The 18,444-nt window shown below is 40.5% G+C and overlaps 1 protein-coding gene across 3 annotated transcripts in view; it reads left to right on the top strand.

Annotated features, from left to right (window-relative positions):
- The window catches only part of LOC149207042 (uncharacterized), a 268,887-nt gene that overhangs the window by 176,696 nt on the left and 73,747 nt on the right, over positions 1-18,444 (top strand). For all 3 annotated transcript variants that reach the window (XM_089395651.1, XM_089395650.1, XM_089395649.1), the window contains 2 exons: positions 2,608-2,651; positions 3,237-3,279. In XM_089395651.1, the coding sequence (XP_089251777.1) occupies positions 2,608-2,651; positions 3,237-3,279 (87 nt within the window). The remainder of the gene's footprint in view (positions 1-2,607; positions 2,652-3,236; positions 3,280-18,444) is intronic.

Raw genomic sequence — 18,444 nt, 5'->3', positions numbered from 1 at the left:
AAGGGGGCCCACATAGACACTTGGAGGGACTGTGCAGATGGAGAAGGAGCACGTGGCAAGAGAGAGGCTACGTTGGAGGAGGTGGGCCTTAGGGTTTTGAGAGAGGTCAACGCTATAAAGGAGAGAGGGGCCTTCTCATTTGGGCATGGGATTATGTTGCATTTGAGCTAGTCACTAACACTTAGAGCACACTGGCTGTTTAGCCTGTCTGCAACACTGTTTAGTGCATTGAGTGTCTCCGTTCGGAGATCTCACCCTTAGCCCCGGGGGACTTCGAGTGCCTGCTCGGGCAAGGTAGTTTCATCTGTATTTGGCAGGAGGAGCGATCTTTGGAGTTGAGGAGGAATTGAGCATTTTGATGACTGCGTAGTCTTGAGAGGGGAGGACACAATTTCTTTTCGTAGGAGCTCCAGATTGGGTATATGTGGAGGATTTGAGCTTGGAGATTGAGCAAGGGATTAGCCCTTGCATATTGGAGGATTTTGGCAGAGTCTCGGGTAGAGTTTTGGAGGATTCTCTTCAGGGGCAGTGCAGAGCCTTGAGGGATAGCGTAGATCCTCAAGGGAGTGATTTTCGGGGGTCAGCTATTTTAGGAAAGCTTTCTGGGCTTTTATGGGTTTATTGAGCAAAGGTTGATTCCAGAGTTTCAACATTTCTGAGGGGGGGAACAGCCCCAAATCCTCACTTGATTCCAGCAGTAGCAGCAGCACAACAGTTCTCCGACAGCTTGGACGCAGTTCAGAGAGAGGCCATTTCTTTACCATTCTGAGTGTATTTCTTCACTTGCTTTGTGCAAGTCGAGGTGCTATCTTTCTGATCACCTCTTGTACTCTTTCCATTACTCAGTATAATAAAATGGCTTAGCATTCCTCTCTGCATTTCTAGAGTATCTGCTTATATTCCATGTATACATTATTGTATGTTGCACTACTGTTATTTTTTTTATCTCTTTGAGCTCCCCGGCTACTATACCACTTGTGTGTTTTTCTCCTATACTCTTAGACAGAGTCTAGAAAGGGCCAGGTAGCCTCCAGATCTCGTCCTCTTTCTAGAGGCGACATATCTAGTAAACGCCCTCCCAGTCCATCTTTGGTTGGAGTTTGCTTGTGTTTGAGGGATACCCCTGATAAGGGATATTACAGGGTTTCTAAGTGAAAAATGTCTTCCAACCTTCTTCATCCAAGGTTCTCCTACTTTGGCCTCGTGCTAACTGCCCAATTGAATGAAGGCACTAGTCTAGTTGTATTGATCATTTAAAATTTTTCTCTTTTCTCCTTTTCATGGTATCTAGGGTTAGGTGTTAGTCTAAATTTGCATTTAATAGTGATTTTGTATTGATATATTATTGTCCTTTAGGTAGCAAGTGCATTTATTAATGTTTAAAAAGAAAAACCTATCATTTCTTGCATGTTTAACCTTGAAATTTGGGGTTGGCATCTAGGGTTTATGTTTCTATTTTGTGCATTTTCAGCCGATAATAAATTAAAGTTGACTTTTTTCCATTGCTTACCTCTTTGATAACCTTTAGTTTCTTGTTGATCTTATCATTTAAAGGCTATTTGTTGGCTGTTATATGGTTTTGTTTGCTGTAAATTTGCCCATTTTTGAAACCCTAACTTGTAACAGTCATTTCTTAGTTTATTGGGGTTGGTTGAAAGTGTACTGGAACATTTGTAAATCTCATCTTGGCCTCCAAGGCTTTGCTAGCTTCCTCTTCCATAACCATTAAGCTCCTTAACACCGTTGAGCCATCCTTTATCGAGATTTCTCTAGGTAATTTATCTGCAAGCTCCTTAGAGAGCCAGTTGGCCTGGAGCCCTAGTCATCTAATTTGTAAGTCTTGCCAGGGAAGCCTCCCTTATGGGGGTAACATCTGACAACAAATTAGCAATAGAGAGGCCGCTGAGGTGACACTGGTGGCTGATCTCTTTGTTGCCATAAGACCTAGGTTGCTTAGTGAGGCTTTGCATTAGGCTTGCTTGATTTTGCGGTAGGCATATAGGCAACTTCTTTAACATTATAAAACCTTTTTCATAACCAATTAATGTTAATGGTTGTATTTTGATTGGATAAAAGGGTGTTGGTAAGATAATTATCCAAGAAAATGATAGCTGTAGTGTTGGAATTCTAAAGATGTTTTTGATCTTTGCTATTTTTTGGGAAGTTACTTTGAGAAACATGCTTGAATGTTTGTGGATGCACTGCATAATGTGGACTTCCTTTTGGCATGTGTGTCATCATTAAGGGGTATCTATTTCACCAAATTCATCTAGGACTTGCACCCAACATCGTCCCTTTTTAACATGCCATTTGAGTGTGACAGACCACAGCAGAAATGGAACCCTAGTGGACAGCATGATACTCCGTGAACCTCATTAGTGAACCAAGGCCCCTTTGGGTGAACTTCCCTTTTGTATTTCTTACTGAAATAAAATGTGGTTAAATTATAGCATGCACACAAAGTTAGTAGGCAACATCAAGAAAAAAATATCTATAGGAATTGATACTTAGACATTGGAAATTATCTATATTGGTGCATTCTGAGTTGTCGTTTCATTTCTTTTTTTCACTGTTGTTCACTTATCCAGTTGCTTCCATTTTATGCAGCTTATGCATGGATTTGTTGGTCTTGCTATGGGTACTCTATGGAGGTATGGAGTAGTTTCTTTCTTTTTCATTAGTGCTCCTTTAACATGTTGAAACATAATGTTTACTTATCATGCTACATTATACTGAGTAAGAAGCCTAAAAGGATTACATATTTCCCTGTATATTTGTCACAGTCCAGCCATGCATTTCTTCGGTTATTATGTTCCCCACATAGTGTGATTCCTGTTTCTAAAACTAAAAGTAGTTCCATCCAAAATGTTCTATATATATATATATATTGAAAAGAATATTCCCTTCAATATATATATATATATATTGAAAAGAATATGTCCTATATATATATTGAAGGGAATATTCTTTTCAATATATATATATATATATATAGGACATTTTGGATGGAACTACTTTTAGTTTTAGAAACAGGAATCACACTATGTGGGGAACATAATAACCGAAGAAATGCATGGCTGGACTGTGACAAATATTCAGGGAAATTGTAATTGACATTTTTTCAAGAAATTTAGGTGGGAGGGGAATCCAATTATGTATATATACTAGTTAACATGGTCCTTGTAAGATACACCACCTACAATCCTAGATATTAACAATGCCATATTCCTTTGCAGGTTGGAGATAAATTGGTTCCTTTCGATTGTTATCTGCACACTGGTGATGTCTGATAGACCTATTCCATCAGCTTTCACTTTCCTTTGTGTCGCCTTTTTGTGGCTATGTAATTGATACATACTATATTTTTCCTCTATGGCATGTATACTCAAAAAAGGGATTGGACTGAATTAAGTGATGAATATGTATCACTGTAAAATTACAAATTAAACCTTAGAAAAGGCAGTCTTTTCTATTCCATTGTGTGAAGACACTTGGGTTATTTCAAGAGAAAGTTATGCATTTAAAAACTAATTTGGTCATTCTAGATATGTTATGCATTTAGAAGTCTGGCAGGTTGATAAAGTTTTAAGGGGTGGAGTTTTGGGGAGCACCTAAGTAATAGGATACATCCATACAGAGCCCATGTTCCATATCCTACGTGTTGGACACTGATATGTGAGGACACATGTTCTGTTCAAAATAAAAACTTTCGGAAATGCAGCTTTTTCTATTCCATTGTGTGAAGACACTTGGGATTATTTCAAGAGAAAGTCATCTGTTAAACTATAGAAAATATGAGAGACAAACAAGAGAATATGAATGAATAAGAGAGATGTATTATTTCAATGTATCCCAAATTCGATAAGATGGTGTCATATTCATATATATATATCTATATATATATATATATATATATATATAGGAGATCTCGTGATCCTCGTTAGGAAACAGTCACCTAATTAATAACTACATACATAACATAAATGATTTATTATGTACAACTTTATTATATTATTATGAAATCATCATTACAATATTTAATACCCCCTCGTAAATATGATTTCATTTTCCATAACCCCTAACATTTCCCGAAAATTTTCAAACTTCTCCCTATTGAGTGCCTTGGTGAAGATGTATGCTACTTGATCTTGGGACCTATTACCCACCACCAGTGGGTGATCCATATAGGAGAAAATTTCTCCTAGATTTGTCTTCAGCCGGCAGCTAGCTGCTCCTTGCAGCCACCTCATAGCTTGATGTGCTACTATTCTTTGCCACCTGAGCTAGCCATTATGTGCCCTTGCTCATCTGTCATGATTGTATGTTTGAAGGTGGGCCTTCCAACCCCGAAGGTATGGTTTTTCATTATGTAATTGTGTGTTTATGCTTGCTTTTCTTGGGCACACCTGGGCATGGATTAGTGGGGGGATTCGGCAGAAAGAAAGGTTTTGACTGTACTCTTGGTCTCTTGCCTCAAATTGAGGGTTAATCTTGTATCCTAGTCCCAAGGGATCTCCTTTATGTGAAAATTCACTTGAAATGTAGCCACTGGAATTATTTCTTCTAACTGATAAATTATGCAGTTTATTTTGTTACGACAAAATAACGAATTAATCACACTGCAATTTCTTTACAATAAAAATGCCGTGGAAAATAAAATGTTGAAAACTAAGAAAATACTCACACACACAGAATAAAATTTGACAGTTATTTTTGGACAAATGTCCTTGGAAAAACCCAATTTGAGAAAATTGGAGCAGTAGATGAGGGTTTTATTATTATGCAACAACAAAAATTCTGAGTATAATTTGGATGCTTAATCTATCAATCCAATCAGAGAGAAATATTGGAAAAAATATCTGAGGGAAATTTGCCCCTCTCCACAAGCACTCTGGCAACAATTTACTCACTGAAAATGGCCTTTGAAATACCCTTGTGCAGGCCTCTACATAGTGCTTGCACAATCCCTTCTTCGCTCTGCTCGGATCTGCTCCTGAATCTGTTGTCTAGCCTTTTGCTGCCTCTGGAAGTGTTTCTCTTGCCCTTCGAAAAATATTCCCTGCCTCCGGAACCTAAAACGACCTCCTCCCTGGTTGAATTGAATTTCCCTCTTGAGGCACCTGCGTAGTCCTTACGTAGCCTCTTGGGAAAATAACTGGACCTCCTTTCCTGACTCTTCCAGATTTGGAATCCTCCAAAAATTTGTTATTGATCTCCCTCTTGCTCCTGCTTCCTTCTGGATCGATTTCTTCCAGTTGAATGTTGCTCTTTGGAAAATTGATTTGCCAAGGAAACTCGCTCTTCCTGTGTGTTTAGCTCCAACCCCATCAACCTCCTCTTATAATCTCCAATTGGATCACAAACGACCATGATTAAGTCCTTATCGATGACTAAGATCATCTCTGAGTCGATCCATGTGAGTTTCTATAGAAATCTCACCTTTCTCAATTAATTCCTATTAATTAATCATTTTCCCCAAGTTAGAGTTCGGAAAAATTGAATTACTGATTAATTAACTTAATTGAGTTGCTTCTAGGTGGATTTTCCAGAAATGATTTATGGGTTTTGGATTCCTCATGTTTCTAAGCCTCTTTGGCCAAAGTTGAGACTAGAACACCATCCGATGCTACAAAAACTAGCACTCCCTCTTAGGGAGGAAGGTGTTCACCTAGTCTCCATAACATCCTCCATACACGCTGTTGATGACTGACAACTGTGACCACTGCCATTGCCCACCAATAAATGTACAACTCTGATTCATCTGCCACCTATGAAACTGGATTCGCCCCCCAGGCCCGTCGTGTCCCAAATCTGGCGAATCAGACAAGATTCAGGCAGATTCGAGTTCGAAATCGGGACACGTCGTGTCCAATTAGGGCATGATCGAATTCGGATCGTGTCCTGATTTTCGGATTTGAATCTGGAAATTAGGAACCCGTGCGACGTTATAAATGCAATTCTCTCTATTCTATTTTCACATTGAGTTCTTTAGTTTGCCGTGGGTTTGTTGTGGGTGTTTGGGAGCAAGGAGGAAAGGGTGTGGGAGCATTTTCAAGGAGATTCAAGCAAGAGGTAAGTGCATTTTCTCTTTAGTTTTTACATTTTTACTACAGCGGTTTGCATGTGCATTTCTTTTACAAATTTGTACATTTTTGGTTTATTTTTTTAAAGCATTCATGACTCAATCAAGGGCTGCAGGGAAGGGACAAAGGAAGGGGAAGAATGTCCCCATTGGAGATGCCCCTCCTCTCCCAATTTCATCAGGGTCTGCTGCAAGTGTTCCCTATATTGCAAGTGGGGCTGCAACAACAACTTCAAATGTTGAGGGAAGACTTCCTCCTCAAGGTAACAAATATCCCTTGTGGAAATATGTCACAAGAGAGCAAGGGCCAAGCAACAAGGTGAAGGGATGAGACAATGTGAGTTGGAAATGCAACTATTGCCACAATAATTTCACGAGCACATATTTCCGTGTGAAAGGTCATTTGTCGGCTTTACCAGGTTGTGGAATTGGAGCTTGTACAAAGGTGCCTTTACCAAAGAGGAAAGAAATGGAAAGAGACTCCAATGTTGGTATGGAAAATGTGGCTGCAAAATAAAAAAAAACCAAGAATGATGACCCCCTTCCATTCTTGAGGAAAAGCAACAACAAATTCCCATTGGGAAGGGGCAAAGGAAGGGGAAGAATGTCCCCATTGGAGATGCCCCTCCTCTCCCAATTTCATCAGGGTTTGCTGCAAGTGTTCCCTCTATTGCAAGTGGGGTTGCAACAACAACTTCAAATGTTGAGGGAAGACTTCCTCCTCAGGGTAACAAAAATGCCTTGTGGAAATATGTCACAAGAGAGCAAGGGCCAAGCAGTAAGGTGAAGGGAGGAGGCAATGTGAGTTGGAAATGTAGCAATTGCCACAATACATTCACGAGCACATATTTCCATATAAAATGTCATTTGTTGGCTTTACTAGGTTGTGGAATTGGAGCTTGTACAAAGGTGCCTTTACCAAAGAGGAAAGAAATGGAAAGAGAGTCCAATGTTGGTATGGCAAATGTGGCTGCAAAAAAAAAAAAACCAACAATGATGACCCCCTTCCATTCTTGAGGAAAAGCAACAACAAATTCCCATTTGGGAGTTATGATGGGGGACAAGCAGCAAAAAGATAGGCAATTTCACTTGGTCCAATGGACAAGATTTTTCAAAAGGAGAAACGGGAAAACGGGAAGAGCTTGATCTCACCATTGCCTTTTTTTCTATCAAAACTTCATATCCTTTAATGTTGCACACTCACCTCTATTTATTGAGATGTGCCGAGCTTTAACTCAAGGGGCTCCATCAGGGTATGTGCCTCCTGGGCCAGAGAAGCTTAGAACCACATTGTTGACGAAGGCAAAAAAAGAGGTGGAAAAAATGCTTGAACCTATTAAAGCATCATGGCCAACATTTGGGGTTAGCATTGTTTCTGATGGATGGACAGATCCAACAAGATACCCACTCATCAACTTCATGGTGCCTTCCTTGAATGGTCCAGTTTTCTTGAAATCAGTGGATGCACTTGGACAATACAAGGATGCACAATATATGGGTGAGTTGTTTGTTAAAGTTATTAAAGATGTAGGAGTTGATTCTTGTGTGCAATAATCATTACAAATAATGCACCTATTTGCAAGGCTGCTAGCATGATTGTGGAAGCTAAATATCCACAAGTGTTTTGGACACCTTGCATTGTCCATTCATTGAACTTAGCATTGAAATCTATTGCTTCTGATGTGCTTTGGATTGGTAACATTATTGAGGATGCACGACATATCCTTAACTTTGTACAAAATCATACAAATGCCCTCACTATCTACAAGGAGTACAACAATCTATCATTGTTAAAGATTGCGGATACACAGTTTGCCTTTTCATTCACCATGTTGAAGAGGTTGAGGGAGGTCAAGATCGCTCTTGGGGCCATGGTTATTTCAGAGTTTTGGTCTTTTTGGAGAAAGGCAGATCAAGTAGCCTTTAAAAGAGTGAAGGACACAGTGTTAGATGATGCTTGGTGGGAGAGGGTAGATCTACTTATTCAGATCATGGACCTGATTATTTCTCTGCTTTGATTTGCAGATACAGACCAACCCATCCCAGGAGAGGTTTATGAGGGATGGGATTCTATGATTGAGTCTGTGAGGAGCATTATTTTACAAAGTGAGTGCCCCGAGTATGAGATATCATCAAAGGCTTTCTTCACCACTATACAGGATATTCTTCTCAGTAGATGGGACAAGAATTGCACACCTTTACATTGTTTGGCTCACTCATTGAACCCAAAATACTACAACCATGAGTGGCTGAATGGTGGAACTTCCCACAAATTCCCTCCTGACATGGATGGTGAAATCTCATAGGGGAGGAAAGATGCATTCAAGCGGGTTTTTCAGGATAGAGCATCCCTTGATGAGGTGGAGGATGCCTTTGCAGAGTTTTTCACTGACACTGGTCGATTTGCAGGATATGATCTGATCAGAGACAGGGGGCTAAGAAGCCCTATTCTTGGTTGGCAAATTATGGGGCAACAATCCCTCCTCTACAACAGTTAGCCATGAGGCTCCTCTTTCGGGTGACTTCATCCTCTTGTTCCGAGAGGAATTGGAGCACATATGGGAATTTGTATATTGTCAAGAAGAGCAGGCTTGAGCAGTTCAGGGCAGAGATAATGATGTATGTGCACACCAACCTTCGTCTTATTTACAGGTAGAGGGATGAGTGGTTGAAGGGAAAGACAAAGATGTGTGATGGCTTTCTTGATGATATGGGTCTGGAAAACAATGTTGAGTTGGCATTGGCCAATTTGGATCTCAATGATCCAGTGCTAAATCCTATCACATTTGATGACAGTGATACTGTAGAGGGGTCATCTTCCACACCAACAGATGCAGAGATGACTTTGGATACAGGGGAGGAGGATGCAGCAGAGGAGAGCAGTGGTGACCATGATGATGGGGACAATGACGTTGATTTTGATGATGACTATGAGGATTGATGATTCATGAGTCATGAGCTACTTACTCCCTTGAGGCCTGTATACTTGTAGTTGTTTTGTATTTGCTATTTCTATTTGCCATTGACATTGCACTACCTATGTAACACATTTTGATTTTGATGACTTGATGAGAAAACTACATTATCTTTATCTTACTATCTTGTCTTTCTCCAATTGGATCATTGATGAATTGAATATGTATTATGATTTATCATTCATGTCACAATTGTATTTGTATGCATAATGTTACTTTGTAAAACTTACATCTATATGAATATCTATGTTTGAAATCAATGAATTTGCATCATGAATGAGAATTTGTGTAAGAAATATCTAATTTTTAAATATATATATATATATATATATTTTAAATATCTATATATATATTTTTAATAAAATAATATATAACATATCCGAATGTGTGCTGTACCAGAGAGTCAACGTGTCTGTATCCGACACTCGAATCCCTGTATTCGTTGAATCCTGAATCCCCATCTCAGGTGACTTAGTTTGCCACAACTGTAGCTAAATGACCCTGTATCTGCACCAATGTTTTAAAACTCCGACTCCGGTTCAGAAATGACCGAGGGTCAGATCCGACTCAAATTTCGACTCGGTATCGACTCGTCTGGTTTGATTTCAATGATTTGGTCATTGTAAAAAATACATTAAATATTTTTTTTTTTTTAAAAAAGCATAAATTTAAAGATTTTCATTCATGTTTCCAAACACAAAGCTTTAGAATATAGAGAGAAGACAAAATATGATCAAAGTAGGCTCATGAATATATCCATTATATCAAAATGGCACCCAGTGCACTATCCAATACAAAGTTCATACTTAGCCACCAATGTCAGGATTCTTTTCTTCCTCATCCCAAGGACAATCACTAGACTACAACAACAATAATACCAATTCTCTGCAACCAATCATAGCTTCCCAAATGATAAGCTAATGAACTGATCAACATATGTCTTCAAATTTGTGCCTTTGCTACATGACGACCTGTCTCATGCTTCTACCTAGACTGTTGGAGATGATTTCAAGAAATCTGCCCCTAATGAAGTCTCAAAAACCTTGATTTAATTCTGGTCAAGCTTTATAACAATTAGAGGTAAATATGTATCTATTAGTCCATTGCCAGAACGTTTGCCTTTTTAAAAACATTGTATGGCTCAATGCATTGTTTCAGTTTTTTAATTCATGCCACTAGGATAACCATACTTCAGCCTTTTAATTTCAAAACTTTCTCACAGTGATAGATTACTTTAGGGCTATAAATATGCAATAAACAACAACCCAACCATTGATATGTAGGAGGCATTGATATGTAGGAGCCGAGTCGGTCGGGTTGTTACCGAGTCAGCTGAGTTGTTACTGAGCCGGCTGAATTGTTACCTAGTTGGTTGAGTTGATGACTGGCTCGACTGGCTCATAACAACCCGATCAACCGTTCCGTTTCGGCCACGAAGCCGACCTGGCCAAGCATTGGCTCGGTCTGGCTCAGTTGAGTTGGAGTCGGCTTGGCCGTTTTTTAAAACACTGATCTGCACTGCTGCTGACACTGCACTATACAACCTAGACTGCGGCCAACTCTGCATTGCATTGCCACTGATCTCATGCTATTGCTGCAACTACTACAACTGAAATCCAATTTCTGAATCAATTGTGCCACTGGAGTGGCTCTGCATCGGCTTCCTTAGTCTCTGACTGCTACTAGCCTCTGCACTGTCCACTGAGTAACTGTCTATGTTGCCCTTGCTCTATGCCCCTCAACATCTACCTACAACTGTCCCTCAAGATTTGACTACGCCATCCTAAACATTGATCCATCTGCTACTGAACACTATAGGCCCCTGTAGCAAGGTATTGATCTGAGAGGAAACACCTGTCCGATGCTCACCTCTATGGAAGGGCATGCCACCATGAAGCGCCTATTTGAATCCATGATTTGTAAATTTTTTTACTTGATTATTCTAATGATTTGTTGTATTGGAGGGTAAGGGGATGCATTGGATCTTATGCAGGATTGCAGATGGGTCTCCATTTGGGGTTTGGTCTCCCTATATGGGGTACGAGCCTTGTAGAGGGTCACATTGGCACTTGGAGGGTGAGCGTTGAGAGCCATGGGCCTCCACCATAGCAGAAGTACTTCATGGATCCCTAGTACCCTTCAGAGATTGCTCGTGTTCCACCTTTTGGATGAGGATGATGCACCTAGATTCCCATGCCCAACCGACTCCACACTTGCACCATGTTATCGCTCAAACCAGTGGGGGACCTAAACGAGATCCCTAAAGGACAAATGCTAGGCCAAAGGCAACAAATGGAGACTTAGCTCACTGCCACCTCAGCTAAGGCTCCCTACTATTTATAGACTTTCACCGATGGGAGGAGACCCAATATATTATGGAGTAACTAATGAAGAATAAATCAATGAGTGGATGTGGAGTGACCCAAATGATTCCCTTTCCAGAAGATGTTGAAGGATAGATTTTGCTTGCTTTCTAAGCAAGGTACAATGTCTTTTAGGAGAGGAATGAGAGGATTTGAGCATTAGGTTTAGGGGATATGAGTCGTTACCAATCTCTAAAATCCTTATTGAAATTGGTATCCTAGATGGTTCTTGAAGAATTGTCTTTTCAAAGGAACGGGACCATACGGGACCAATTCGACCCAACCTAGGTTAGGAGGTGAGGGTTTAGCATCAATGATGTTCCAAACCTAGACAAGGTGGGGGAAAGGATCAAAGAAATAATATTCACTCAAAGGTGTTAAATTGATCCTATGAGGCACTAGCCTTGGGGATGCTAGGGAAAAGTTTGATCTCGGAGCTAGGGCTTGGATTTTCTCACAACTCCACCGTCGGAATGGACTCAAATTTGGAGGAGGTCTTAAAGAGACACTAGCGCAGGAGAGGCTAGGAGATCGAACTTTTTGGAGGGATAGTTTGCCGGGAAAATGATGCCCTATGTGACCCAACTTGGCTAGACCTAGGAAAAGGTGAAAAGAAGTTGATTTTAGGTGACCACCTTTTGGTAGATCAACCTTAGTTTTGGGAGAATGGAGTCTATGATAAATGTGAGTGAGGACCTTTGGTTCCTAGTCAAGGAGGCCTCAAGACTACTTTGCTAGCCTTCTAGGTCAAAGAGAAGCAATCTTGCATCGTTTATACTTCGGTGTGAAAAAGGTGATGGCTTATCAAGATAAATTCGTTGATAGAATTACCCCTAGGATATTTCATTCACATTACATGGCTCATACAATGAGAGATGCTATCTAGAGACAAAATTCCACAATTTAAGCAGTAAATGCATGCAACAATTAAGCCCTAAAAAGAGCGAAAATCCTAGTCTAGTGTATATGACAAATTAAAACAAAAATAACATTAAAAGCATGTACTTACATGTAATAGAGTATATCCAACCATCCACAATTTGACAATAGAGAAGTTCCAAGACAAGATAAACCAAATCCACACATCAAAATTCATCCATAAAGCTCCAATTCATGCTCTAAGAAAAAGTGCGAAATTCTTAAGAGAGAGAAGAGATCCAATCCAAAGTGATGGTGAACAAATGAAATCATCTCACTTATATTTATACACTGATGAGGAGTTCGAATTAGCCTCATTAGCCTACATAAGCCCCAAAAATAAAATAATGTTCTAGTAATCTAACTTTTGGTGACAAGCCCGCCAAATTAGCTCACAAATGAAAGAATAAGCCTCTCAAGAGGTCAAATAATAATCTATGCATGTCGTGGTGCCCTCTAAAAGCCCTGATGAGGTCCATGGGTGCCATAATGAAGAGTAGGACCCTCAAAACTGATGGACAAGGGGTTGGCCCCTTGTTCTCCAAACAATAAACTTGTGCTGCTCCCAATGGGTGTGGGGGCACAACAATAACCTCATGGGTCTCCAAATGAGTCGAGGATCCTTGTAGATCGTCTGCAAGGGCTCTGATGATGGTGTAGGGGATGCCACACCGTTCTACAAGTCCTGGGTCACCTGTCAAGTGCATGGTACATCTGTCGCGCTGTGTGGGCAAAGGTGAACTAGGTGCATCTTCCTCGTCCAATGGGAGTATCTCGAGCATGTTTGACCATCCTCGGAGATCGATGGATTGTTGTCTACTGTTGTGGAGGCCCAAGGCTCTCTACACACACCTTACATGTGCTAATGTGGCCCTCTAGAGGGTTAGGACCCCGTATAGGGAGACCAAACCCAAGATGGAAACCATCTGCAATCCTACATAAGATCCAATGCGTCCCCTAGCCTTCCAGTACAACAAGTCATTAGGGAAATCGAGTAAATGAGCTTACCAACCATGGACCACAAGTGGGGACTTCATAATGGCCTGCCCTTCCACAATGGGCTTCGGGATGTGCCAATGTCTCCTAAACTCCAAATGGGTTTCACAAAGTATCCTATTAGGTGGTTTCCACTTCTAAAGGGGATATATTGTTCAAGGTACATCCTTCAAAAGGTGGTGGCATGTGATAGATAGGTGAATGAGGTAGGAGATGAGAAGGGGCAACCCTGGGTCACATGCTGGGGTACAAGGGAAGCTAATAAGAGGGAAGCCCACACTTGGGTTTATAATGTATAAGAGTGAGCAATTGTGGTACATGAGGTGCCCCGACCTTGATTTTTCCACCCTTTTTTATATGCCTTTTGCCTTTTTATGATTTTCTTTGATTAACTGCTTGGGGCTCAAGAATGATGCATAAGATATAGCAATGAATATCCCCTTTTAAAGGTAGGGTGGTTCATTGCCCACCAGGGGTTTGAACAATCATGGGTTCCTATGTGATGATGGAGGCTCATAGAACCTATAGGAACCAGGGTGATGGCCATGATGATGGGGTAGAGCTCATGTATTGGCTTTTTCCCAGGCGCTAAATGTGTTTGTCCCTACCATCTTTTGCATCTTGTGGTACATTTTCCTGTTGAATGTGGCCTAATATGCTTTTGTCTTTCTCATTAGTTGATTCAACCAATGGGGCATCATTCCAACCCTGACCCAAGGTGTGGGTGAGATAACCCTATGTGGACCCAGGTGGGAAAAAAGATGAATGGGGTAATAATGATTGGAAAAAGGGTAATATAAGCGGATAAGGGAGCGGGACTACGCAACCAAAATCGGGGTTTCTCGTGAAATACCATTCCTAAAGCCAAATGGTCAGTAAAAGAGATCCCACGGGACTAGACTTCAAGGTTGATATCCCAAAGGGGTCTAGGGGACAAGGGCACAGACTTAACCCATTCTTTCCATTGAATCCCCCCATTAATCCATGCCCAGAAGTGTCCATGAGAAGCAAACTACAACACTTAATTATCAAATGACAAGGCATACCTTTAGGTTCGGGAGGTCCACCTTCAAACATACGATCATGGCAGATGGGCGAGGGACCACATGGTTGGCTCAGGTGGTAGAGAAATGGCACAATGAGCTAGCTGGTGGCTAATGGTTGCTGGTTGAGGACCAGCTTGGAAAAAAAATTTCTCCCTAGGATATCACCCGCAAAATGGTGGGTAACATTTGGCTCCAATTGGGATGTGATCTCTCGAAGAAGTGGGTGAAGCTACTCAAACGGGAGGTCGCGAGAACTCCAACGATCTCTTGGTTACCATAGACCTGTCACCTGTACACATAATAGATGGAAAAACACGGGGCAACATGCTTTCACGATGTCTCATGATCATTCATGCTATATGTTAGGCCATAAAATCAATAGAAAATAAAATATGCAAATATGCATTTATCTACCATGAGAAATATCATATGATGTTAGTTCTAATGTGAAAATCAACATGCAATGCATCCTACTCTACCATGCATATGATATAATGTCAAGTCCCAAGGAAGGAGGTGATACAACTTAATTTGACTGGCTTAGGCCAAAGTTCGTCGTTAAGTTTGGCAATGTAGTAATAATCATCCCCAACATTTCCATGAACCCTGACAGGTATGGGATCTTTATCAACCAAGACTAAATCCCCAACCTTATATTCTTTCTTAGGCTTCCATTTTTTGCTTGTTTGAGATATTGGCCACTTGAGGATACAAACTTCTTGGGTAGGGAGAATAGGGGAAGGTTTCTCGATCTCGTATGTCTCATAGTATGGTCCAGGCTTGATCACGTGATGTAAGTAAGTAGGTTCCATATAAAGGATGAAAGGGGTACCATCAGATTGCAGGATGGTTGCATATGATAGGTCCATTTGAACATGCCCCCTAACGGTAGCTCCCCATTTCCTAGATAATAACATCCCCCACACATCAAGAATATCAATAACAATAATAGGAGGGATATATCGGGATTCCTAGCTAAAGAAACCTTAAGGTCTTTGATGATACCTTCCACTTCTACATGTTTGGAATTAAAACCACACACTTTTTTGTATGGTCGAGTGATGCTGAGACTCAATTGCTTCATAGCAGTCAAAGGCATGATAATCGTGGAAGCCCCTGAGTCTAACATACAATTTGTAAGAAGAGGTCATTGATATCCAAAGTAAGCAAGAAAGGTTCATTCCCAGGGTTTCGGTTAGGAATATGAATGTTTTTCAATTCTTCAGGTAGTTCTTCTTCTTGAATCCCTAAGGATTTCTTAATTTGTTGTTGTTGCTCAGGAAGCTTAGCAATCTCCTTTAGAGGAATAGATATAGTCATCTTTCCTACGACAGCCCCTATGTCGATGCCAAGTTTAATTTCTTTCCCCTTTTCCTTCTTCTTGATGTATTCTTTCCTTGGAGGATCCTTTTTCAGATTGGCTTTTGTTGGGGGATCCTTCTTGGGAGGAATTTTGGGGATGGATTCTTTGAGAGGGGCTTGCTTAGGTGATGGATCTTCCTTAGGTTGTTCCTTAGGAGGTGAGGGGTCTTTGTCTTTTTCCTTTCAGGAATATTGGACCCCTTTGAATCTTCCCTGGCTATCAAAGCTAAGAATGGATTCTTCCTTTTCTTCTTTAAGGGTGACCTCACTAATGGGAGGATGTGTGTATGATCCCCCCAACAAAATGTTGAAGATGTCAGATTCCTTTAAGGTTGGCTTGCTCATCAGTTTGTTCATCCTCACTTTCCTCCCCCTCACTTTCCTCATCCTCAGATGAAGAGTCTGGCTCAACGGCATTAGTTGGAGCCAAAGTGTTTGGGATTTGAGAAGAGCTTGGTCTATCTTCTTCACTTTGCTTTTTGGGAAAAGGCTTTCCTTTAGGGATATAACTTGATTTTTGGGCCCTTTCTAAAGCGGTGATTTTGTTCATGATAACCCTGTCATGTGCATTGGCTTCTTCAGTGAACTTTTCCATTCTTTTGAGAATGGCAAGGAGAGCTTCCTCATGTTGATCTTTGGACTTCTCCTTCTTGATTTCAACTTTAGCTCTAGGGTTGTCATTGATATCAACCTTTGAGATTTGTATGTTTTCTTCAACGACCATTGCCATTTCTTTAGTCTTGGCCAAATTGAAAGGTTTCTTATCCCTTAACACATAGGTGAGGTGGCCACCCACCGCCTTTATGAATTTATCAAGGATGTTGGCTTTAGATGGCTTCAAATGATCAACTATATCTCTGACTACCCTATCAAAGTTTTGAATGAACTCTTGCACATCCTCCCTTCCTTGGTTATTTGTTAGAATTTTTCGATGTTGAAGGTCCATTGAGCATTGCATGACCACCTCTTCATGAATAGGTTTTCAAATTTATTGGAGTCTTGTATGCATGCAGGGGGAAGGCTTTGGTACCAATCTCTTGCTTGTCCCTCAAGTGATAAGGCAAAAAGCATCATGAGCCTATCTTCATCAAAGATCATTCTGGGGGACATTTGCCAATAAAATTCTTCAATAAAACCATGGGCAGTCCAAGTAGCATCCCCTTTGAATTTGGGTAACCATTGGTTATATTTTTCTAATTTCAAAGGGGCAAAGACACTAACCAAGTGTCTTTCACTCTTGGTCATCTTGGGTTGATCTTGTTTGGGGTTAGTGTTTGAACTAGATGGCATCTTTGGAGATGGATCACTGACCTTCTCAAATTCAGGGAAAAGAGCGGTTCCAACAGGTGATGGAGTTTGCTCTCCCGTTTTTGCAGCAACCCTAGTTAAAGGAGGAATGTTGTCACCTTCAAGTAAACTAGGGGATTGGACAATGAGTGGAGTCGCCAAAGGAATGTTTTATAAATGTTGTCAATGAATCAATTCCTCAATGATTCACTAGGGAGGTCGACCTGCTTCCTCCTCGGCAACAATGACAAAATGTTACTGCTCAAACTAGCAGGTGACCTAAAGGGGATCCCTAAAGGGCAAATGCTAGGCCAAGGGCAACAAATGGAGACTTAGCCCACTGTCACCTCAGCTAAGGCTCCCTCCTATTTACAGACTTTCACTGATGGGAGGAGACTCGGTATATTATGGAGTAACTAATGAAGGATAAATCAATGAGTGGATTTGGAGTGACCCAAATGATTCCCTTTCCAGAGTGGACCAGAAAAATTAATTTCTCAAGAAAAATCAATTTTTTGGCCCAGGTGGTTAAATTGAACGAGGGAATTTCGAGGAAAGAAATTGGAAAATATTTTTGAGGCCTTCTATCAAAGGAAAAATTGGTTTTTTAACAAAAATCAAACTTTTGGACCATGGTGGTTAATTGAAGGGGGATTTTTCAAGGAGAAAAATTTGAAAAAATTATTTTTGGACCCGGATCAAAGTTGTGATGTTCCTTTTTCTGGTGTTCCTTAATGACATGGTTAGGATGGACTTTCAGCGTTGGAGGTAGACAGGTCACAGGTACAGGTTTACTTCATCAATGACCCTAGGGGCTTTTGGAGATGTTTTATGGGGTCTAGAGGAGTTCACTTGTCATATTCCATCATCAAGATTGATTTCGCACAACTTGCTTCTCGTTCCATTGTATTTTTATAATTCCTGTAAAATTGGGTTATTATTGCGCCTAATTCAATTAATTATGCTTAAGGTGGCATTCCAGGAGGAATACTTGACAGAACACCTTAGTGTAATAGCTCGTTGGAACCGGAACAAGAAGATCTATAGGATGGGATGGTTAGAAGTGATTTTCAGTGGCCTGAGGAGGCATGGTGGCCAATTTACCATTTTTCGACATTTAAAAGGTATTTTAATTGAAATAAAAAGAGTGAAATGTGCTCGATGATTAAAATAATAATAAAATAGGAGGTTCTAGAGAGGTCCATCAAATCTATAATGTGATGTTCCTTTTTCTGGTGGTCCTTATGGATTGACTTTCAGGGTTAGAGGCAGACAGGTCATGTTGAAGAAAAGTGTAACTAGGTTCGGTATTTGTCAATGTAATTTTGATCTTTGTATTTGTCAAGAAAAATAAATATTATTTTTGTAAATTATATGAATGAGTTTCTTGCTCATTCCATAGGTCTAGGAAAGTC

Source organism: Pinus tabuliformis, chromosome 1_2 (assembly GCF_031772625.1).
Source record: "Pinus tabuliformis cultivar Carrire ecotype Pingquan chromosome 1_2, CPIR1, whole genome shotgun sequence".
Classification (NCBI taxonomy): Eukaryota; Viridiplantae; Streptophyta; class Pinopsida; order Pinales; family Pinaceae; genus Pinus; species Pinus tabuliformis.
Note: the sequence above shows the minus strand (reverse complement) of the source record. Positions and strands in the feature narration are given on the sequence as shown.